At 39.7% G+C, this 12,203-nt stretch overlaps 1 protein-coding gene across 2 annotated transcripts in view; it reads right to left on the bottom strand.

The window, feature by feature from the left end:
* The window catches only part of LOC124116141 (NAD-dependent protein deacetylase sirtuin-2-like), a 31,833-nt gene that overhangs the window by 5,980 nt on the left and 13,650 nt on the right, over positions 1-12,203 (bottom strand). For both annotated transcript variants that reach the window (XM_046477363.2, XM_046477364.2), the window contains exons 5-14: positions 11,575-11,596; positions 10,669-10,824; positions 9,523-9,629; positions 8,577-8,633; positions 7,235-7,303; positions 6,282-6,405; positions 5,729-5,794; positions 4,879-4,934; positions 2,105-2,181; positions 691-745 (exon numbers count right to left, since the gene is read on the bottom strand). In XM_046477363.2, the coding sequence (XP_046333319.2) occupies positions 691-745; positions 2,105-2,181; positions 4,879-4,934; positions 5,729-5,794; positions 6,282-6,405; positions 7,235-7,303; positions 8,577-8,633; positions 9,523-9,629; positions 10,669-10,824; positions 11,575-11,596 (789 nt within the window). The remainder of the gene's footprint in view (positions 1-690; positions 746-2,104; positions 2,182-4,878; positions 4,935-5,728; positions 5,795-6,281; positions 6,406-7,234; positions 7,304-8,576; positions 8,634-9,522; positions 9,630-10,668; positions 10,825-11,574; positions 11,597-12,203) is intronic.

The following is a 12,203-nucleotide window of genomic DNA, read 5'->3' as shown; positions in this document are numbered from 1 at the left end:
ATCCCTAAAGGATTTGTAATAACCAACTAATCCTATATTTGGAGTTGAGATATAGTAGACTACTACAGACTCATAACACATTGTAAATAGCTCCTAAGTAGTCTGATACAATATCCACCAAAAGAAGTTATAAATTTTTAATTTTTAGTCCATTTATCACACTACATTTATGATGTGAGGTGAGATGAAATTGGGTTTAACGTTGCGTCCAAGATTATTGCACTTATATAGCGACGTGCATGCACGTGTATGTGTGTGTATGGCTGCTTGTACTAGACCAGACTGATGCCGATTAATAGTGCTAGCCCACTGAGACACCATTCCGCAGTTTAACATGAATACCCCACTCAGACACAGTACACTGACTCTGAGCTGACCAGTCCTTGTTTTAGCCCCTTAATGCCGAGCCAGACAGGGTAACAACAAGTACCATCTTTTAACATCTTTTGTTTTGACGTGGCCGGGGATCGAACCCCGGACCTTCCGCTCTGCTGGCAGACGCTCTCCCACTAGACCACGGAGGCGGTCTCATTACATTCAAGACTACTGCACATATGATAAAGTGCTGGTATCCTACTTAAAGACTAGAATAACTCAAACCATTTCTGGAACAGAAGGCTGTTTTCTGAGCTGCCCGGCAGCTTTGTCTACAAGTGTTCTCTAGCATAACGAGAAATTCTGGAGTCTCACATCTGTGTTTCCCTTATCCAGGTTGATGTACAAGCGGGGTGTTTTTGTCGGCACTCTGAAATATAAACAGTGAGTTAATTTTGTTTAACACGCTTTGAACAGTTGAATAGTCTTCCAATTATATCACATTATCCCAGCTTGATGTAGGAGGAAGGCCCGGAGTGATGTGGGTCTTACCAATTATCAATTCTGATTGAACCCACGAGCTCAGAAATGGTGCTGACAAACCATGAAGTAGAATCAGCACAAATCTGGGATTCAAACTCATGATCAAAGAATTCCAACAAACGTAAGGGATGCAACTCGAACTGCGGTAACTTAGACAATATTTTCATTAACATACAGACTTAATGCCATTGAGTCCTAGAAAGACATCATCATTTGCAGGCATTGAATACAAGAGGCTGTAGAGATATAAATGTTGTTTTCCCTGTTTCACATGTTAAGCAACAAAAAAGCATAATCTGTCCTGGTCATTCCAAAACAGGACACTACAAGCTCATTAAAATCAGATCTCAGTTCTTGCTACAGCTAAACAAAGATCTGAGAACATCCCATTACGGGTCACGTCAGACCGACCTTGCGCGAACTATGACCGACCAATGGAATGACTGACAAGAAGTTGACATTAGCCAATCAGAAGGCAGCTTTCTTCTGCTTTACAGCACTAATTTCAAATTGGCGACTACGCTTCGAAACATATTTTGACAAATTCTTGATAAAAAATTTGAAACCTGAACAAAAGAACATTCTGGAGTGGCTAATAGATGGTCTAGATTGTATTAATTCAGTTGTTAAGCCCATCACTATTGTTTGGAATACCCTGTGTTAAAGTTTTCAAGATTGCATGATTAGAAATCACATTCCGACTGTCACCTTCATGATCTGGTAAGCGACGCTCTGATTGGTCAGATGAAAGGTCGTTCTGACGTGAACCCTACTGGGATGTCGTCAGATCTTTGTTTAGCGGTAGCGAGAACTAAGATCTGATTTTAATGAGATTGCAGGACACTATTTCTTAATGCTGATACAACAATGATTGCTCAATATCACTGCAAATTGAAGCATTTAGCTGGCAGTGTAAAAGACACTGCTTTGGCCTTTCGCTGACACTGATTCCAGCTGCAGTTCTGCTGTCATCAGCAAAGGGCTCCTTTGGAGTGAAAATTGAAGATTTCCATTTGTCACCTTTTTAAATCCATATAAAGCATGATCAAATTTGTTAAATTGTTGTGTGAAATTGCTCTTTCATTTACTTACTTTTAGGGTCAATGAGGTGGCCTAGTGGTAAAAGCAGTTGCTCGTCACACCAGGTTCTATTACACAATGTGAAGCCAGTATCTCTGCCTTGATACTGCTGGAATATTGCTAAAGCGGTGTAAAACCAAACTCACTCACTCACTCACTCACTTACCGTCCAGTCAGACTTGCAAATGGCTGGACTGACAGAGACGTTCCGAGGATGATGAGTAAATCACACTTTCCAAAGTCCTGGAAACAGATAGATACATGCTTATTAGCCAGCTACACATCAGTGAATGTATTACCCAGCTACACATCAATGAATGTATTAGCTAGCTACACATCAGTGAATGTATTACCCAGCTACACATCAGTGAATGTATTAGCCAGCTACATATCAGTGAATGTATTACCCAGCTACACATCAGTGAATGTATTACCCAGCTACACATCAGTGAATGTATTACCCAGCTACACATCAGTGAATGTATTACCCAGCTACACATCAGTGAATGTATTACCCAGCTACACACCAGTGAATGTATCACCCAGCTACACATCAGTGAATGTATTACCCAGCTACATGTCAGTGAATGTATTACCCAGCTACACATCAGTGAATGTATTACCCAGCTACACATCAGTGAATGTATCACCCAGCTACACATCAGTGAATGTATTACCCAGCTACATGTCAGTGAATGTATTACCCAGCTACACATCAGTGAATGTATTACCCAGCTACACATCAGTGAATGTATTACCCAGCTACACACCAGTGAATGTATCACCCAGCTACACATCAGTGAATGTATTACCCAGCTACATGTCAGTGAATGTATTACCCAGCTACACATCAGTGAATGTATTACCCAGCTACACATCAGTGAATGTATTACCCAGCTACCATCAGTGAATGTATTACAAAGCCACACACCAGTGAATGTATTACCCAGATACACATCAGTGAATGTATTACCCAGCTACCATCAGTGAATGTATTACCCAGATACACATCAGTGAATGTATTACCCAGCTACACATCAGTGAATGTATTACCCAGCTACACATCAGTGAATGTATTACCCAGCTACCATCAGTGAATGTATTACCCAGCTACCATCAGTGAATGTATTACAAAGCCACACATCAGTGAATGTATTACCCAGATACACATCAGTGAATGTATTACCCAGCTACCATCAGTGAATGTATTACCCAGCTACACATCAGTGAATGTATTACCCAGCTACACATCAGTGAATGTATTACCCAGCTACCATCAGTGAATGTATTACAAAGCCACACACCAGTGAATGTATTACCCAGCTACACATCAGTGAATGTATTACCCAGCTACCATCAGTGAATGTATTACAAAGCCACACACCAGTGAATGTATTACCCAGATACACATCAGTGAATGTATTACCCAGCTACCATCAGTGAATGTATTACCCAGCTACACATCAGTGAATGTATTACCCAGCTACACATCAGTGAATGTATTACCCAGCTACATGTCAGTAAAGGTATCTGGATCATGCTTTGACCCACGGAGTACAAACTCACATGTTATCATTCACTATGGGTATTCATTGCTTTCTTTGGACATTTAATGTTTTTACTGCATAGGGTCAAATCTTTGAGTGAACCTTTAACAACATGTTGTTGACTTGTAATTGGATCTGTCCATGCGATGCTCCTAGTGTGTCACATATTGTCACATATTGTCACATATTGCCACATATTGCATAATCTGACAACAGTGATACATGTCTAAGTTACAATAAGCGAGATATAACACTTTTGTGCCTTATTCACTGCAATAGAGTCCATGTACACATGATACCTGCATCTGATCAGTCAATAAACCTCTGTAAAGACGTACAGCTATGCAATCACAAACGGCTACATTTGGGAATTACACACAGTGTCATTATACCATTGGCTTATTAATCTTCTCTTGTGTATTTGTACACAATCAACCAATTAACTGGGTTATAGAGATTCATTGTGCCTATTTTATGCAAATACTCAGCAAATCTGGAGGTCTGTTGGTTCCATCAAGGAACCCTTTGTGTCTTTTGATAAAAATATGAGGGGATTACACCAGCAGTCCAGACAGACGCCACCAATGCAACACTTCATCAAAGGTCGACACGACCCAATGCGCACCAATAGGCTTCACCACACTCCTCAGATCTACAGCCCTTGTCTTGTCATCTGCCTTCAAGTTTGTCGACACCTCCGCATACCAATCAGTGAACTGTTGTTGGTTCAATTATTTTATTGCCTTTGAACTTCCCTCATGCCAGTCAACAGAATATACATATAAACTGTGTTGTTTTTAGGAAAACACTGTTTATTGTTTTTACGGAAGTGCTTTACTCAGTGCTAATAAGCAGTGCTATTTGCTGTTTGATTGGATTAAGGTAAGGATATGTATTATTCCACAGGGGAGGGGGTGGGGTCTCATTCATACTCAGTCGCATTTTTGGCTAGGGGTCAGCAGTCCTATTAATTTGGAGACGCATTAATTTCAAGATTTACAGTATTTAAGATAGTGTATGAAAGTCCTTGAAGTATTGACTACCGTATCCGACGTAATAAGCGCCCAGGGCGCTCTCGAAATTAGAAATAGGGGGCTCTTATTAGGATAATATTTTGGTGAAAAGAGTTGAAAGATAAATTTTGTGGTTTATGCTGACAGCCTGAAATATTAAAATACGACATATATATTTTTCCAGAATTTAACTGCCCATAATTAAGGATGCATATAACACACGAGTGCGTATTATACATGAATAAATAAGTCTTTTGTACATTGATCAATCGGAAGGGGTGCTGATTGGGATTGTTCACTAGCTAATATATTAATAAATATCGGCGTGGGCGCTTATTACGTCGAATACAGTATACATGTTGTAACAAGGTGTTACTTACCTCTTTAACACAGCTGAAGAATCTGTCAGGCAACTTTTCACCAAAGAAAACAATATCTACAACAAAAAGCACCATGAATTTTTTATTAGATGTTCATCCTCGCCATCTCAGTACCAAACAACCTACCTCCCATCACACAAGTGTCCCCTAGCACCTACAGACAAAAGAAAGCGCTGTGTTCCTTTCTTATCTTGATATAAAAATACACCATATACACACTCTGCCAAACATTCATGCTTTACAAAAATTATACCCATGGCTAGTGAATATACACATAAGGAAGAGAATTTATGGATGTCAACTTCTTTATTATGAGGAACACAACGTGTCAGAGTATATGCTTACTCCATTTCACCTGATGAAGGAGTAAATATATACTCCGAAACGTTGTGTTCCTCATAATAAAGAAGTTTAAATTCATAAATTCTCTTCCTTATGTGTATCACTTCTAAATGCCTTTCAAAGACTTAATATATACACAGACTGCCTTAAAATAGAAAAAAAGTTTTAAATAAAAAACCCCGATGATTTTGACGGAATCGGTCGTACAGTCTGTAACCTTTTCGTGTTTCCAGCTGTCACTTTTCCGGACTGGGAAACAACGCTCTGGTCGTATGAAAGGTTGTTCTGACGTGACCCATAAGGGGATGTCCTCAGATCTTTGATTAGCGGCAGCAATCACAGAGAATGAAATGGAATATTTTTTAAACAACAACTTTGATCACGGCCACGTTTAAACCAGAATAATACAAGCAAGGTTCACCATTATAAACCCTGGAGTTTCACGAGATGTGAAGGTTTCAGACAGACATGACATGGTTCAGGTGACTGACCAGTTGTGACCACATACCTGGTTTGACCAGTCCAGCACAGCCCTCAGCATCACAGGTGGGCGTCTCCTCGGCAAATATCTTCTCTGTATCAGGCATACAAGAACATTTTAGAACAACTCAAATTAACTGAATATTTATGTTTTGTCTTAAACATGGTTACCACTAACTTTAACCAGGCATCATTATCAACTTAACTTGGGGGCTGGTCATTTTGTTATAGGGGGAGTGGGGATCTCAGCGGAGGGTCGCCCAAAAATATGAAGTCTCTTGGGGAGGGGCATAAAAGATAGTACACATCTTTGGGGAGAGTCATGAAAAAATTGACATTTTATAATAAAAAATAAAGGGCTCTTGCATTCTGTCCAGGTTATCGTTTGATATCTGACACCAAATTTGACTCGATGTAAATCTTTTTAATAAGCACCCTCCTCTGTAAATTTTCTAAGCGTCCAAGGCACTTATTACAGCAAATATGGTAGATCAACAAATTAGTTATAGCGTGGTTATACCCAATCACCTATATTATGCTATTTTTTGTATTTTTAATATACTTAAACAAAGGATGCGTACCTTTGATCCAGTCCTGTGAGAATTCCTTTGCACATTTGAGACAGTGGGAAGTACGAAATGTCCCATGAGCCTCCACAATCTTGTCCGCGGGGAGGCCTGTGTAATGCTCCAGTGTATCAATATTCTGAAAGATGTACAAAATGCATTCACAAAATACCAACTTTGACCACAACTTAACTGTTTCAGTGTATGATTAACACCGAGACCATGGAAGTCACTGAAACAATATGCCAGGGATATGACAACAGTCATATGGAAATAACTGAGTCTGGATCAGATGATCTGTGATTGACATTATGAGCAACAACCTGTTCCACTGAGGTACAATGACATGCAGTTAACCTTTTCACAGAGTCTGCCCACCCGATCCGTTTGGTCACCTGGTACGACAAGCATAGGTTGCTGGGGACCAGTTCTAAACAGGAATCCACCCAGAGGCTCTGTGACTTGTAAATAATCAAGTTTCAACCAGCAAACCAATGGCTGATAGCATGAACACCCAATCCCAAGTTTGGTCAACTCCCACGACAAGCAGGGAGTACTAGGGACGAACACTTCTGACAACAAGACTCCCACGACAAGCATGGTGTCCTAGGGACGAACACTTCTGACAACAAGACTCCCACGACAAGCAGGGTGTCCTAGGGAGTAACACTTCTGACAACAAGACTCCCACGACAAGCATGGTGTCCTAGGGACGAACACTTCTGACACCAAGACTCCCACGACAAGCATGGTGTCCTAGGGACGAACACTTCTGACACCAAGACTCTGTAATTCTTAAAATGGATAAGTGGGTGATTCAGCAAAATTATAGAAACATTAAAGTAATATTACGGCATCCTGTAAATAACTATAGACAAACCTGTGAGTGATATTTTGACTAATATCATAGGGGGGAGGGTAACATGTAACGTCTCTGAGCCTTGCCACACCCTTACTGTACCACTCACCTGCGTGTAATGACGGAGTAGCTTCCCCTTGTCATGGAGCTGTTTCACAAAGTAGTGGCAGGGTGTTGGCTGAAACATGCATTGTTCTTATACTGACACAGTGAAAGTCCAGAGTGGAATTTGGGAAATAATCTTTATTGAACTGACAGAAAACAAAGACATTGGAATGTGGTTGAGAGGCCTGAACGCATGCAACATTGCAATAATGTCTGAGTTTGAATCCTCATTCACGTTGTCATACCTGGACATAAGCTTCCAGTCACTTGTTACATATCAAGTGTCAAAATCAACTTTGCATTTTGTTTTATTTGGTATTGGTATACTTTTTTCTATTACGTCTTATCGTTTTGAAGGACTTATATACGAATATCATAAATCAATGTTAGTGTACGGGGCTAGTAGGATCGTAGTGTTACGAATATCATAGGTCTATGTTAGTGTACGGGGCTAGTAGGATCGTAGTGTTACGAATATCATAGGTCTATGTTAGTGTATGGGGCTAGTAGGATTGTAGTGTTACGAATATCATAGGTCTATGTTAGTGTACGGGGCTAGTAGGATCGTAGTGTTATGAATATCATAGGTCTATGTTAGTGTACGGGGCTAGTAGGATCGTAGTGTTACGAATACCATAGGTCTATGTTAGTGTATGGGGCTAGTAGGATCGTAGTGTTACGAATATCATAGGTCTATGTTAGTGTATGGGGCTAGTAGGATCGTAGTGTTATGAATATCATAGGTCTATGTTAGTTTACGGGGCTAGGAGGATCGTAGTGTTACGAATATCATAAGTCCATGTTAGTGTACGGGAGTAGTAGGATCGTAGTGTTAAGATTATCATAAGTCTATGTTAGTGTATTTGACTAGTAGGATCGTAGTGTTAAGATTGTCATAAGTCTATGTTAGTGTATGGGAGTAGAATCTTAGTGCTTAGACTTGCTCTGTGGAATGCACCCCAAGCATCTCAAGCAAACTCATTTACCACAAGCACTAATCACACTGACCAAGGGCAAATGTTTCAGGCTTACTTGTAAAGCAAATAAACCTTTGAAAAAGAAATCCCAACTATTGCATACTTTCTACATTTTGAAGACTAGGGTCTTATGCCCATTGAAACAAAATACATTGAAACCTTGTCAATCCAGACAGTACTGTCCATTATAGAAACTGTCCAGATAAACACTTTTCTGGATTAACAGACAAAAGGTGAGGACTACCTTCATATACTTTTAGTTCTAAGAGGACGTCAGTGTCAGCTACTGAAGGTTAATCGAGTCAGTTCAATGTTCATGAATGTTCCCTGACTACAAGTATTTCACAGCCTCTGTATCTTCGCACTCACCTTGAAATGTCCTGGCCACAGTTCTTTGGCAAGGTGACAAAATGGTTCTGGGTTCTCCTGTGAAAACATACACAAACATGAGCAACAATGTTTCAGAGGACCTTGGTCCTACAAGATGTAGTCAGTAGTCACCATGGTCACTACACATCACCAATCTTCCCGAGGGCACTAGCTGACTATAAACGTCACGTATACACCCATGCCAAACTAGGCTAGAATTCTGGCGCTACATTTTGGCAGGACTAATTAGTATATGCATAGTCCAATCAAAATCGTGTAATGAATTAGACATCTGGTTTGTAAACAATATGGATTTCAATGTGCAGATTTTGGTCGACTGTAGGATTTGCAAAGCATGAGTACCGCCAGCTGGGCGTTGACAGATATTTGAAAATATTTTCATGTTTTTGATTAAGCTGCTCAAGTGATGTTATGCACTTCACATGGTAAGACCCTATTATTAGAATATAGATCTTCATTATACTTCACATCTTGACTTGGCGCCGCCATTTTGTTTGAAGCAAAACAAGTGATATGAGATGGAATCTGATTGTCAATAGGAGGGACATAGAAGGGACATAACTCGTAATAGCTACTGGTGGTGCTACAATTGAGCATGGAAATTCCAGCCCAGTTCGTCAAGGGTGGAAGCTGGACTTTTATAGTCAGTCAATGCCCTTGCCTCGGGAAGATGCACATCACCAAAATATGATATATGAATATGTTTTGTAACATTCATAATTTACATAAACAATATTTATCACCAATAAAAAAGGGGCTGATGAATTTATTTCACACCATACCTCTTCCCTTATTGTGGAGCTGAATCAAACTAAATTAGGTCACATGACGAAGAAACCAATCAAATAAAACAAATCACATTAACTCAAACATATTTATATGTGTTCAAATTAAAATATATGCAAACATCAATTTGTACGCTTACTGTAAAATATTGTATGTTGAAAATGGCCATTGGGTCTGGCAGGTTGTATTTCTGGAGGTTGTCATACAGGCCGCTTCCTGGGGACCGAAAGTCTGGAATGCCTGCCGCTGTAAACCGAAAACCGAAACTGTAACAGGGTTAGCCTGGGTCTATCTGTTTTTAAGTTCTGGGGTTTGGAGGGTCCCAGGCATCCAAATGGGGTCCAGGGATTATCGCTGTCTCATCTCTCTTCAGTGCACTGAATCCTCGATTATCTGGTGTACCATGACTACAATCACTTAGGATAAATACTCATTCACTACTTTAGCTTTGTTTTGAAACCTATTTGAAAGACACACCACGAAAACTAGCCATCTTGTTTGTTTGTTTTGTTTGTTTGTTGTTTAGTGCTACATTTAGCAATATTCTACATATATGACGGCAGTCTGTAAATAATAGTGTCCAAACCACACAATCCAGTGACTGACATCAGGAGCAATGATCTATGCAATTGGGATACGTTGACATGCATCAACCAAGTCAGTGAGTCTGACCACCAGATTTCGCAAGTCGCCTCTTGACAAGTGTGGGTAATGAAGGTCAATTCTAACCTGGATCTTCACATGTGACCAGCCATCTAATAAGAGGACAATTACGAGCAAGGGAAAGCCTGTGTTAAGGGAATGATACAAGCGATGGAGAAGACGGTGTAGCTTTCGAAACACATTGAATGATGGCGAGTGAGCCTGGGGTATTTATTTATCATAACAGGAAGGAGACACGATTCCCTTGATAATCAAAGACGCATGAATAAGGTACACTGGACCCTACCTGTTTCCTTCCACAATATCAAACACACAAAACTTGGAAGTCGGAATGTTCACTATTAACCCTGTGTGTTGCCACGATGACACTTACATGTAACCTTGTGTTTCCATGACAATATTTACATGTAACTTTGTGTCTAATTGACAACATTTACATGTAACTTTGTGTTTCCATGAAAATTTACATGTAACTTTGTGTCTCCATGACAACCTTATATGTAACCTTGTTTCCATGACAACACTTATATGTAAATTTGTGTATCCATGACAACACTTACATGTAACTTTGTGTTCCCATGACAACACTTAATGAGACTTTATGTCTCATGACAACACTTACATGTTGATATCCCAGCTCCTGCCATGGTGATGATGTTGGTGCACTTGTCACTCTTCAGATACTTGGCCACGCCCTCGAAGCTCACCTCACTCAGAACTTTCTCCACATCATCCAACTTGACAGCGCTGGAGAAATAGTTGCTCAATCCTGCTGCAACTGAAAGGATTCAAACGCTTTGTCTCAATTACTGAGATGAGGAACATCTTCAGAAACATCGCCTGAATGTGCAAATTACTCATTTCTGATTGGTTAATCAAAGGTATGAAATCCCAATAATCATGTCTCATTGAAACGGACGGTTTGATAGCCGTTCCACCAGAGAACCTAATATTTTTAGAATAGTACTTTTTTTTCTGTCATTGTTGGCAGGAAATTGTAAAATAATTATATGTACAAATATAGGTTACAAAATGCAGGGTTGCAGTAACTACAATATTTTAAGTATGTACAATGTATTTAATATTTTTAATGTATTTCAAATTTTGGCGACGACAGAGAGCTTAAAATTTGGTGCTTTTCCATACCCAATTTTGCATAAAAAAAAGCTATATGATGTCATAATAGTGCCGTGCCTTGTAGAACAAAACCTAGCAAGGCTTGCTTAATTTTCTGTCGGGGTGCCCACTTCATCATGGTTTACGAAGTTGCTGTGCTATATGCTTTCAGTGCCTGTTAATGGCCGAATGAAGTAAAAAACACTCCTTACATATACAGAACCATAGTTTGGTCACAGATTATCGTTAGTGACTCCGGAATTCAGATCGAAAACCCACTCGAAACACTAGGCTCAACCCATGCTGCTTCTCTCAATATTCTTGCATGCAATGATTCCAGTTTACTGTAGACCAGCACACAGGAACCTAGAGCTACTGAACAAGTCAGGTCTCAGTGTCAGGCTAAACTTACGTGCATCTATTGCTCCTCCAGTCTGAAACAGATATATATTGATTAATGTTCACGTCATTGAACATTTTCTAACTAACAAATGCACAGTCTATAAAATTTCGTAAGCCTGTCATAAATTGTTTGATAGGCATTACTTAGAAGTTGACGGATGACAAGGTAGACACAATTTTGGTTAACAACTACTTTAATACTGTGAAAAGCGACGTTTCGGTATAGATCCTTATACCATTGTCAAGCAAGACTGAATGAGGGACATAGTACAGAATATATATAGTAGGTGGAGGATTAACAGTAACAACAATTGCATACATGAGTGGGAAAACATAGGTAGGTGTTGACAACGGAATAAGGATTCATACCGAAAATGTCGCTTTTCACAGTATTAAATAAGTTGTTATCCATAAAATTGTGTCTACCTTGTCAGCCTGTCATAAGTAAATAAATACCTTTTATCATTGTTTCCAATATACATCCATCAGTTAGCTAAAAGATGATGGTCCGAGGTCATTTACCATTCTGATGAAACCCAAGATTATGGATCCTAATCGGATATATTTTAGATTTGAACCCAGGATCAGTGGCGCCACAGAGGTATGGGGTGCCACTGCGCAGAGTGAGTCCAACCTCGG

This window comes from Haliotis rufescens, unplaced genomic scaffold (genome assembly GCF_023055435.1).
Source record: "Haliotis rufescens isolate VD_foot unplaced genomic scaffold, xgHalRufe1.0.p SCAF_3, whole genome shotgun sequence".
In the NCBI taxonomy this organism is placed as follows: domain Eukaryota; kingdom Metazoa; phylum Mollusca; class Gastropoda; order Lepetellida; family Haliotidae; genus Haliotis; species Haliotis rufescens.
The sequence above is the reverse complement of the archived record's forward strand: the minus strand, read 5'-3'. Positions and strand labels throughout refer to the sequence as shown.